We start from the raw sequence: 13,020 nt of genomic DNA, 5'->3' as shown, positions 1-13,020 counted from the left end.
GGCACTGATTGGCGGCGCTTGTATGCGGCACTGATGGGTACACATAGGCGGCACTGATGGGCACACATAGGCGGCACTGATGGGCACACATAGGCGGCACTGATGGGCACACATAGGCGGCACTGATGGGCACACACAGGCGGCACTGGGCACTCATAGGCGGCACTTATGGGTGGCACTGATGGCTACTTATGGGTGGCACTGATGGCTACTTATGGGTGGCACTGATAGGTGGGCACTGGGCATGGATGGGCACTGTGGGGTGGCACTGATGGACACTGTAGGGTGGCACTGATGGACACTGGGGCGGCACTGATTAACCTATGTTGCCAGTCAGTGCCCATTTGTGGGCACTGATTGGCATCATTTTTTTTTAATGCTTTTTTTTTTTACAGCCTTTTTTTTTTTTTAGCCCCTTTTTTTTTTTGATCTGCCATTTTTTTTTTACAGCCTTTTTTTTTTTTTTGAGCCTTTTGTTTTTGATCTGCCCTTCCGTGGTGGTCCAGGGTGGGCTTCCCTGGTGGTCCATGTGGCGATCCAAGGGGGGGCTGCGCTGATAAACAATCAGCGCGAACCCCCCCTGTCAGGAGAGCAGCCGTTCGGCTCTCCTCTACTCGCGTCTGTCAGACGTGAGTGAGGAAGAGCCGTCAACGGCTCTTCCTGTTTACATCGTGATCAGCCGTGATTCGACACGGCTGATCACGTGGTAAAGAGTCTCCGTGAGAGACTCTTTACCGAGATCGGTGTTGCGGGGTGTCAGACTGACACCCCGCAACAACGATCGCCGCAATGCGCGCCCCCGGGGGCGCGCAGCGGCTCAGAATCCTGAGGACGTCATATGACGTCCGGTCAGGATTCTACAACCACTTTGCCGCCGTCAATCTGTCATTGGCGGGCGGCAAGTGGTTAACAATACAAATTTTGGCTGCTGTTTATTGCTTCAATGATTCTTACATTATGTCCCGATACTCTTTGATAGTTGGAACACTCAGTCTTTGACAAGCTTTCTTAAAGTCCTGCATTTGGCAAAGTGCTATGCTGCTCCCAAAAAAGTATGGGCAGCTCTAAGCTTTTTCATGGATGCATTCTTATTACAATGCCCTACAATGACTGTATTGCCCAAACTACACCGGGAATATTCTATAATTTCATGTCTTATCCGAGCTGCTGCCAGCATCTGTGAGGTCCTGGGTTCCACTCCCTTTACAAAGAACTAGGGCTGTTACTGATTAAAATGTTCCTGTTCAATTAATAGATTTTTTTTTAAATTCGATCAACTAATTTCGATTAATTATAACCGTAATGTCCACACATATCCCCCGTAATGTCCACATCTCCCAGAATAGAAAGCACACTCACAGCATGTAGCAGACGATGACGTCAGCTCGCCGCTACTAGGCTGCCGCTGGGTGTACCAATATGGCTGCGGCTCCGGAGCTAGGCCGAAGCCGCGGCCTTTCCTATGGGCGAGACCACGGAGCTCAATCCGCGGATCGTACACGATCAAAATTATTTTGATCAATCAACGAAATTAACGATTAAAGCAAGGAATTAATCGTTCATTTCCACAGCCCTACAAAGAACATTTGTTTTTATATTATTTTTTAGGTACAATTTGTATATAATTGATTACTGTTGTAATATCAAACTTTCTCTGCCACAGGGAATAATGTTGATAGCAAAATACAGTATATACTATGAAGTGCAATGGAACATGACTTGGTAATGGTAATAAAAAGCATAAATGTTGGAGACGGTGTGATCTTAAAACTGCACTACTCAGAGCTGTAAGGATGCTAATGCTTCTTCAGTGCTCCATAACACATACACCATTTCATATTGTATTATTGCACTTTATCAATCACCAATGTGTCCAGGGCCGTCCGTAGATAAAAGAAAAATTCCTGGGGGGTTCAGTGTTGCGTACCCACAGAACAATAATTAGACAACACGCCTGCAAAACTGTGACAAATTGTGGGTTTGCCCAAATTGTGCTAAAAGAGGGAGGGGATTTAAACTTTATCTTACTCATTGGGGTTGATTTACTAAAGGCAAAGAGACTGTGCACTTTGCAAAGTGCAGTTGATCCAGAGCAGCTTAGTAAATGAGCTAACGATTTACTTTGCAAAGAATACCCAAACACGTGCAAGGAAAATAAATATTAAAAAAAAACAGCATTTTTGCTTGAACATGATTGGATAATAGAATTCAAAAGTTTCTGCTCATTTACTAAGCTCTGGAGCAACTACTCTTGCACAGTGCAACTGCAATTTGCAAAATGCACAGTCCATTTGGCTTTAGTAAATCAACTCCATTATGTACACATGCCACAGTCCTTGTACCCAAAAAATGTCCCGTAATTACACAGCTACATACAATATACAGAGCTCTGGAAGCAGGAATGTTCCGTTCCAGGGAAAAAAATTGAGTTGGGTTGAGCACTGCTCAGCCATTCACAGGAACCCTTGTATTTTATCGAAGAATACAAAGCTTCCTCTGATTGGCTGAGGTGAAGATTGCGACTTTATCCGACCAACACATCTGCCACTTAAATTCACTGACTGATGGCTCAGCTCCTAACTGTACAATAAAAGAAAATAGAAACTCCGGACCGCTGCACTCCAGTAGCCACCATTATTTTATAAAAAGTCCTTAAAAACAATGCAATTGCAGCAAAAGTAGGGGGAAAAAAACAATGCGTTTCATGCTAAACTAGCGCTTACTCCTAACACATCCATAACACATTGTTAAGCACTGGTTCAGTGTGAAACACATGAACAGTTTTTCCCTCATACTTTCACTGTGATTGCTGTATTTTTAGCCCCGGCTCACACTAGAACGTGGTTTTGGGAAATCCACGATCTGTACACCCAAATCGCACTGCCTTAGTGATCTTCAGCGGGTGTCTGTGCAATGTTACTGACATCCCAAACTCAGGTCTCAAATGCAGCGTGTTTGCATGCACCAGAACGCATGGTACAAAACTACCATGCGATCCAGTTGCAACGCGTTTTCAAAAGTAGTGCATACGCTACTTTGATGCAATGCATTGAGATCTGAGCCCATGCAAATTGAATAGGTTCAAATTGCACAGTGTTGAATCGAATGTGAATTGCACAGGAATGCAGTGTACATTCCTGTGCGATTCATAGGAAATTCATAGTGTGAACCTAGCTTTAGACCCGGTTCACACTGGGGCGACTCGTCAGGCGACGCAGCCACCTGACAAGTCGCGTCCCATTCTAGTGAATAGAACCATTCTAATAGGAGCGACGCAAGTCGCTCCGACTTAGAAAAAGGTTCTTGTACTACTTCGGGGGCGACTCGGGGCGACCTGCATTGACTTCTATACAGAAGTCATTTTGCAAGTCGCCTCTGAAGTCATCTTCATGTCGCCTTGCCGAGTCGCCCCCGAAGTCGTGCCGCCCCTGTGTGAACCAGCTCTTAAGGACTTTTTTGTAAAATAAAGGTGGCTACAGGAGTGCAGGTGTCCAGCCAGCCTAATAACACTCATTGTAATGCCACTCATATTCTGTGCTTTTAACATGATGACAGTGAACTGATACCTATGCTGCACAGGTATTAGGTTGCTGCCACTATGTTAAAAATACAAGAATATGGGTGGCATTACAATGGGGCACAGGCTATGCAATGCACAGGCACTTCTAGCAGCTCCCTTTCATTTCTATTGGGATAAAGCACTTTGTTGCCCTCTCCTCCCTTACCTCGATCACTGCAAGCGCTTCACTGCATGCAGTTCAGCAGCTTGAATGCAGTCATCGGAGCTTCTCCATCCCACACTCACACTAAAGCCCTGTACACACGATCGGTTTGTCTGATGAAAACGGACCGATGGACCGTTTTCATCGGACAAACGGATCGTGCGTGGGCCCCATCGGTTTGTTTTCCATCAGTGAAAAAAAATAGAACATGTTTTAAAATTTTCCAATGAATAAAAAAAACGATAGAAAAAAACGATCGTCTGTGTGGTCAAAAAATCCACGCATGCTCAGAATCAAGTTGATGCATGCTCGGAAGCATTGAACATCATTTTTTTCGGCACGTCGTAGTGTTTTACGTCACCGCGTTTGGACACGGTCGGATTTTTGACTGATGGTGTGTAGGCAAGACTGATGAAAGTCAGCTTCATCGGATATCCGACGAAAAAATCCATCGAATTAGATTTCATCAGATATCCGATCGTGTGTACAGGGCTTTAGACAGGAAGCCTGCGGGATGAAAATTTGGACAGCTCACTTTGTGTAACCATTTGATGAGGAGGCAGCGGCACCGTCCCCTGCTAGCTTCTCAGCCAATGGGTAGCTCCCTTCTTTTTACCCCTCAAATATTTTGGGATGTCTCCTCCCCTTATATATATGTCCCTGAATGTGTCTAGGGTTTGAGGGTAAAGAGAAAGAGGTCAGTGTGCGTTTGGACTATTTAAGCGTGCGGTCTAATTATGTCCCCAATGGCAGCTGGTGGCATATATGGAGGGGCATTATTTGTTCATTCATACAGTATAGGGGGGGGGGGGGGGTAAACTGTGTTTACAATATTTAGGGGGTTTACATCAATGGAATCAATACTTGTTTTTTTATTTTCTAAAAGCTTTATTGAGGATCAGTAGGTAAAAACAAAGCCAACATGTTTTTGCACACCCTTCGTCAGGGCTATGAAAACAACAGATCACATCATACTACTATATGGTCAATCTTTTTCTAGGATGTTACATATACAGACAAAGTTCACACCATACACAAAATACAATCTGCAAATGTATATAGACAGGGTACAGGGGGGGGGGGGGGGGATTTAGACCACTTTTCAAGGTAAAGGTACCAAAACTTGTGTGCCAGAAATATGGAAGCAAAAAAGTAGCCCACGTGTGGGGAGGTGTGGCACCAGTAAACACTCAGGCCCAGATTCTCGTAGCTGGGCGTAAATTTGGGCGGGCATTTACGTTACGCCGCCGCAAGCTTTTCAGGCAAGTGCTTTATTCACAAAGCACTTGCCTGTAAAGTTGCGGCGGCATAGCGTAAATCACCCGGCGGAATTCAAATTCGGCAGGTAGGGGGCATGTTTCATTTAAATGAAGCTCGTCCCCGCGCCGAACGAACTGCGCATGCGCCGTCCCTAAAATATCCCAGTGTGCATTGCTCCAAATGACGTCGCAAGGACGTCATTGGTTTCGACGTGAACGTAAATGACGTCCAGCCCCATTCACGGACGACTTACGCAAACAACGTAAATTTTTTTATTTTCGACGCGGGAACGACGGCCATACTTAACATTGGCTGCGCCTCATAGACCCATTGGCAACTTTACGCCGGGAAAAGCCTAACGTAAACGTTGTAACTTTACTGCGTCGGCCGCGCTTACGTTCGGGAATTCGCGTATCTAGCTAATTTGCATACTCGACGGGGAAATCGACGGAAGCGCCACCTAGCGGGCAAAAAAAAATTGCAGTTAAGATCCGACGGCGTAAGAGACTTACGCCTGTCGGATCTAATGGATATCTATGCGTAACTGATTCTAAGAATCAGTCGCATAGATACGACGGCTCGGATTAGGACTTACGACGGCGTACATGGCGCTGCACCGTCGTAAGTCCTCTGAGAATCTGGGACATAATAGTTAACTGATTCCCTTTAAAAATGATTAAAAATAGATAAAAACCAATCATATAATGTACCTGCAGTTTAGTTTTGTTTTTGCTGTTGTTTCCTGGTTCTCTGATGTACAGAGACAAACAGCCAATAGAGGGAAGTGATGCTTTGTAAAACGAAACTGGATTGGTGCTGACACACAGTAATCACACCTCTTTGATTAGTCACCACCGTGAGAAATCTCCCAGTACTGTGGTGATCAGGAAACAGACAACCAGGAAGGGTCCAGAACAGAGAGGAATTACAGCAACATCAAAGCAAAAACGAACAATGAGGACATGAAACCAGGACTGCAGTAAGGTAAAGGAAGCTATTTAGCTAAAAAAAAAAATCCTTTAGTGACCCTTTAATAATTCTTCCCCTTTTTTATACTTTTTTTTTCACAAATTTTATTTGACCAGAGAAGGAGCGAGTTTTTGACTTGCTTAAAAGAAGGCGTTTGGTCTCTTGGTGGTAAAGCAAGGCTTGTGCTGGCGACGCAAAACCCTGTGTGGCAGAGGGAACTTGATCTTTGAGTCATGGAACTCCTTGATGGCAGGAATCATCTCAACTAGGGTTGTACCGATACTAGTATTGGTATCGGGACCGATACCGAGCATTTATGCGAGTACTTGTACTCTCACAAATGCTCCCGATGCCTTAGCTGATACCTGCGAGTGGAGCTTCAAGCTGGCAGGGAGTGCAGCGTTCAGGGCGACCGGAGCCATCACATATGGTCTTGGAAGTGATGCTCCGTGTTGACGTCAGAGACGCCCATCTTGGTACACCCTGCACTCGGCCACAGTATGCCAGCAGCGGACATCTTGTTACACCCAGCCCATATAGTTTGGGCTGGGTGTAACAAGATGGCCGCTGCTGCTTTTATGCGGCCGAGTGCAAGGAGTACCAGCGTTGCAGGCAGCCTTCCCTAATGGCATTTTAGTGCCTGCCCATCAGTGCCCATAAATGTCACCTGCCAGTGCCTCCCAGCCGTCAGTGCCACCTGCCAGCCATCTATCAGTGCTGCAGATCAGTGCCATCTAATCTATATTGTGCTTTGAGAAACTGTCACATGACATTTAAAAAAAGTATTGGTAATCGGTATCGGCGAGTACTTGAAAAAAGTATCGGTACTTGTACTCGGTCTTAAAAAAGTGGTATCGGGACAACCCTAATCTCAACCTTCATGATCTGAATAGCATGAGCACCATGGCGTGCACCCATGTCGCGGTAGCACTGTGTCACAGCTTCAGCTGTAGTCAAGTCTCTATACTCTCTGTACATATTGTGTGTTCCACCACTCATAGCGTAGCCAGATGCCAAAGTTCTTCACTTTCAGTGGAGATTTCTCAAAAACTTGTCCGCAATACACAATCTCTCCAGATGCCTTCTTCATCTTTTTCAGTTGAGACAAAATACCAAAAACGAGACTTTGCAACAACATGGCTGGGTGCGAAAATTTGCATACGGTAAAGAGATGAACAGGTGCTTTGTCAGTAGGCAGACTGCATCTGATGACTTTGTACTCCCTTAGAGTGCTAGACGCCTCCATGCTGCCTCGATCCCTGCCGCCGAGCAAAAAAAGCCCTTTTTTATACTTTTTGGGCCAGATTCACGTAGCGCAGCGGATCTATAGATCCGCTCGATCTACGCGAATTAAGATCCGCTCCCGCAAGTTTAGGAGGCAAGTGGCTAATTCACAAACCACTTACCTCCAAACATGCGGCGGCGGATCCTAAATCCCCCGGCGGAATTCAAATTCCGCGGCTAGGGGAGTGTACTATTTAAATCAGGCGCGTTCCCGCGCCGATTTAAATATGCATGCGCCGTCCGAGGGAATTTCCCGGCGTGCATTGCTCCCACTGACGTCAGTGGTTTCGACGCTTACGTAAACGACGTCCATCCGTATTCTAGAACGACTTACGCAAACGACGTTAAAAAATTTAAATTTGACGCGGGAACGTCGGCTATACTTAACATTGGCTGCGCCTGATGAAAGCAGGGGTAAGTATACGACGGGTACGCCGCTACGGAAACGTCGTAAGAAGACCGCGTCGGGTCCGCGTACGTTCGTGAATTTGCGCATCTCGCTGATTTACATATTATTTATCGTAAATCAGCGGGAACGCCCCTGGCGCCATTTTTAAATCGAAAAAAAGATCCGACAGTGTAACACAGTTACACCTGTCAGATCTTAGGCCTATCTATGCGTATCTGATTCTATGAATCAGGCGCATAGATAGGACCAGTGTAAGTCAGAGATACGATGGTGTATCTGTAGATACACCGTCGTATCTCTTTGTGAATCTGGCCCTTTATCTTGTCAGCAGGAAGAGCCACACAGCGTACATAGGGGGACAAGGAAATCAACACTTCTGGAAGTGTTGATTTCTGCAAGCAGCAATTTTTTTAGCTTCTTTTCAGTGGCAATCAGCACAAGTGCAGAAGTACAGAAAACGTTTACTAGGAACACTTTCATTCAACTTTGATTTTAGTGACAAACTTTTAGATACCTTAGAATAGCCGCATATCATAACACATTAATCTGAGCAGTTCAATTCACTAGCAGCAGCATTTTAATATTATTATGAGTCCCACAACGCCGCCCACCCCTCCGGTTACTGAAGCAGAAATGACAATCACTGTGGTCTTGCTTCCAGACGCGTCTTCTGTTGCATTGGCTGCAGAAACAATGAACAATAGATATCAGGAGATACACTGACAATGTTAACAGCATTAGCATCTAGTTTGACAATTATGACATCAGCAAAAAGAAAATATATACAGCTGGTAAAAGAAATAATAAACACATCACCATTTTTCTAGGTGCTATTGACATGAAATTTTTGCCACATGTCAGTAACTAACAACCCATGCAATCCATACATACAAAGTAATAAAAACAAATACGTTTGGAAATTAAATTATTTTTAATAAAATGGAATGACACAGAGAAAAGGTATCGAACACATGAAGAAAGTGAGGTGCAAAAAAGGCATTGAAAGCCAAGACACCAGCTGAAATCTATCAGTAAGTACAAAGCAATCCTGCCCCTACTTACCGTATATATTCGAGTATAAGCCAAGTTTTTCAGCACATTTTTTTGTGCTGAAAATGCCCCCCTCCGCTTATACTCGAGTCAACTTTTTGCGCCTGATCTACTGGACCTTGAGGACCCGGTACCAAACTTGGCACACTTGTAACCCCACTCTTCCTCTACAAGTGTGCAAAGTTTGTTGTCTGGGGCAGTGGTTCCCAACTCCAGTCCTCAAGGCACACCAACAGGTCATGTTTTCAGGCTTTCCATTATTTTGCATCAGTGATTTGATCAGTTTCACTGCCTTAGTAATTACCACAGCCGTTTCATCTGAGGGAAATCCTGAAAACATGACCTGTTGGTGTGCCCCGAGGACTGGAGTTGAAAAACACTGGTCTGGGGGACCTACGGCTGGGGAGCACTGATTTTTTCGAAGCCGGGCACCCCTTCCATAGACTCCCATTTTAAACGTCAGTCTAGTCATGGACACAGTGAGGCATGCACATGGACACAGTAAGGAAAAGTGAGGCACAGTGAGGCATGCAGATGGACACCCTAGGCTTATACTCGAGTCAATACATTTTCCTAGTTTTTTGTGATAAAATTAGGTGCCTCGGCTTATATTTGGGTCGGCTTATACTCATATAAATACGGTATTTTACCCACTGTATATGTGGGTGTAGCTGGCTCCGACTCTCAGCCTGGTGGACCCAACAATATTTTCAGGATCCTTCAGGTACTTGGAATGATAGGAAAAGGGGGAAGGCAGCCTTTGCCCCCCTTTTCCTCATGGGAAAACGATGGATCCTTATGGGTCCAATTTCCCTGAGGGAACAGTTTTCCCTCAGGAGAATTGGCGGGCTCTTTTGCCCTGCAGTTGACCTCTTACTGCAAGGGGATTTTGGCGGGCTCATTGCCCGACAGATGACCTCTGCAGCTGGGGTAGAAAGCCCGGGAAAATCCGGTTTGAACTGGCCAGAACCATCCTGGTTCTGGGCTATTTAAACAGGGTTCCGTCCAGCTCAGGCTCATTCGCCTCAGAAGACTTAGGAGCTGTGGTGTTCTTTCCCCCCCCCCTTTTTTCTCTCATATAACTTTGTCGCAGTGTTTGTTATGTGGTAGGGTCACCTTTGTTTATCGAAGGGGGACTAGCTTTTATTTATGTTACATGAGTATGTGTTATAATATTAAATATGTGTATCAGCTGGTACTATGGTCTTTACATAAGCTGGGTAATTTTTTATTGGCAGCCTGGGCCGTAGTGGTTAGGTTAGCTTTAAGGCTTATTTTAAGGATATTTATTTATATAAATATTTAAATTATTTATTTATTTATCTATTTACCTTTGAAACCAATAATAAACACTCGCGGCCTTTATCATCCAACAAGTTGTCTGTTGTTTCTTATTTATTTAGAGTATTAAGGGTATGTTCCATATGTTTTCCCATGGCTCTGCTCTGTCAGATGATAGCAAGCAATAGCCCGCAACCAGCCAACTCTGGGTCACAGGCGAACAAAAGTAAACTTGTGTTTCAAAAGAGAAAAATACTCAAAAAAAGGTGCGGCCATACTGTTCTTTTAAAGCAGCTGGGCCAATGGGAATGAATAGGGGATTTGAATCTTTCTACCTGGTCGACCTATACCACAACCATATACCTACATCATGAGTTTTCAGGCAGTATTGTTTTCCCTATTGAGACTATTGTATTCCTAGCAAACCCCCCAACATCACCCCTCTTAGAAAAAATTCCTCTTCCCTCAAAATCCCGGCTTCTAACACAAATGTGGGCTGTGCTCTTCTCCCACCTCCCCTTCCTGTCTGTACACAGAACTCTCAGATCAAGATTGTGCAGGATTTGATTCCACTTTCTACCCATAATTTCTGCTTCCGGGACAAGAGCATTGTGGGGAGGAGATATGGGGCAGGTAATCCAACCCTGGACAGTTTGATCTGATTGTTTTTTGTCTTAACTCTGGTATACAGACAGAAAGGAGAGAGCACAGTCTGCACCTCCTCCTGGCTTTCTGAAATGGCACCCTGAACAATTATTTACCTATGCCCACTGTGTCCTTCACTTCGTCATGCTAATAATGGACAGCACATTTTACACAAAGAAGAATGCAGGAACTTTCTTTTACATCATAGAAGCTGACCTTTTTGTTTCCTCTGCTTTTTCTTCCCTCCAGTATTTACAACCCATTCTAACTATACATCAGATTTGTTTTATTTTGTCATGCTAGGCTTGTTCTTACCCGAGATGTCAACAGTCACGTCCTTCATTTGAAAAGGACGCTGAGAGATGATGTGTGGCTGAGTCTCATTCATCAGAGAACTCCTAAGTCTGTGGTTTCTGGAAGAGTTTACGGTACAGCCTTCAGCACAACGAGTCCTTGGATCCCCTTTCTTACACAGGATAACCGAGGAGCTAATGAACACCTGAAAGTTCAAAAATATTCATTATGATGTAACATAATATGATATATGGTATGATACAGTACATCGACATCTTGGTCAGCTCTTAGGCCGCGTACACACGATAGGATCGTCAGAGGACAACGGTCTGAAGGACCGTTTTCATCAGTCCAAACCGATCGTGTGTTGGCCCCATAGGTTATTTCACCTTCGGTCAAAAAAATAAGAATTTGCTTTAAAATTGAACCGATGGATGCCTAACCGATAGGTCAAAACCGATCGTTAGTATGCAAAAGCATCGGTTAAAAACCCGCGCATGCTCAGAATCAAGTCGACGCATGCTTGGAAGCATTAAACTTCGTTTTTTTCAGCATGTCGTGTTTTACGTCACCGCGTTCTGACACCATCGGTTTTTTAACCGTTGGTGTGCAGGCGCGACGGACCATCAGTCAGGTTCATCGGTTAAACGATGACAACGGTCCTTCGGACCGTTCTCATCGGATGGACTGATCGCGTGTATGCGGCCTTAGTCTCTACTAGCGATCAGGAACCATGACGAACCTATGACAGAGTTCACATGTGATTTATTAGCAAACAAACCTTGCAGGCTGCAGCTGTCAGTGTGTTTATTTCTCTGTACACACATATATATATATATGTTATAAATTACATTTCATAATATAAAATGTATCAATTTTATAATACATTTTATTGTTTTTAAAAGAGTTTTTAATGTAGATATTCCCCCCAATTTTTGTCTATTTGTCAGTCAAGAAAAATAAATAGGAGAAGCATTTTTTACAGTAATAAAAGTGCTCTAAGTTAAATTTGAATAAAAAATTGTAGGTAGGCAAATCAGTGATCAAATTAGTTATTGTGAAGGTAACCAACATAAACTGACAAATTTGATCCAGTACTCACGCACCAATGACCTCTGGTCACAAAAGGATTTTAAAGCGGAGTTCCACCCAAAAGTAAAACTTCTGCTTATTGCCCCCCCCCCCCCCCCCCCCCCCCCCCGGTGCCACATTTGGCACTTATCATCTAAGTATACAGGGACTCGAAAAATTCGAATATCGTGCAAAAGTTCATTTATTTCATTAATGCAACCTAAAAGGTGAAACTAATATATAATACCCTGTTTCTCCGAAAATAAGCCCTTCCCCGAAAATAAGACCTAGCGTTATTTTTGGGGATGGCTGCAATATAAGCCCTACCCCGAAAATAAACCCTAGTTAAAGTCGTTGTAAAAACATGTAATACGTTTTGTAAAAAGATTATATAATGTGCAGTGTGTCTCCTTTTTCTAACTTTGTTTTGGAAAATACCTTACTTACAGTGCCGCTGGGCGCTTACGTGACCGGCTGTAGATTTTCTCCTCTCCAACGTCAGCGGTCCCTTCCTCTGCAGTGCTCAGAGTGGAGAAGAAGAGCTACGGCGGGTCACTGTGCTGGCTATCATGCTTTAAAGGATCAGGATATATTTTTTTTGTTGGGGTTACAACCACTCTAAGATCGTCATGATGACATGACTGTATTTGAATAAATGTAGATTATTGTACATAGCGTAAATAAATAAGACATCCCCTGAAAATAAGCCCTAGTGTGATTTTTGTAGCCAAAATTAATATAAGACCCGGTCTTATTTTCGGGAAAACACGGTATAGACTCATATAGGCAATTCAGTTTGCATGTGTTGCGCTATATAAGTTTCTCACTCATTACATGCAAAGCAAGATAGTTCAAGCCGTGATTTTGGCTTACAGCTCATAAAAACCCCAAATCCACAATCTCAGAAAATGTGAATATTGTGAAAAGGTGCAATATTTTAGGCTCAAAGTGTCCCACTCTAATCAGCTAATTAAACCATAATACCTGCAAAGGGTTTCTGAGCCTTTAAATGGTCTATCCGTCTGGTTCAGTAGG

The 13,020-nt window shown here is 44.0% G+C and overlaps 1 protein-coding gene across 1 annotated transcript in view; it reads right to left on the bottom strand.

The window, feature by feature from the left end:
- Positions 1 to 8,093: 8,093 nt before the first annotated feature.
- The window catches only part of LOC120916867 (ZP domain-containing protein-like), a 28,245-nt gene continuing 23,318 nt past the window's right edge, over positions 8,094 to 13,020 (bottom strand). The window contains exons 4-5 of the mRNA XM_040327810.1: positions 10,936 to 11,119; positions 8,094 to 8,326 (exon numbers count right to left, since the gene is read on the bottom strand). Coding sequence (XP_040183744.1) covers positions 8,208 to 8,326; positions 10,936 to 11,119 — 303 coding nt within the window. The 3' untranslated portion in view covers positions 8,094 to 8,207. The remainder of the gene's footprint in view (positions 8,327 to 10,935; positions 11,120 to 13,020) is intronic.

Source organism: Rana temporaria, chromosome 11, assembly GCF_905171775.1.
Source record: "Rana temporaria chromosome 11, aRanTem1.1, whole genome shotgun sequence".
Lineage (NCBI taxonomy): Eukaryota > Metazoa > Chordata > Amphibia > Anura > Ranidae > Rana > Rana temporaria.
This window is presented reverse-complemented; position numbering and strand designations above follow the sequence as displayed.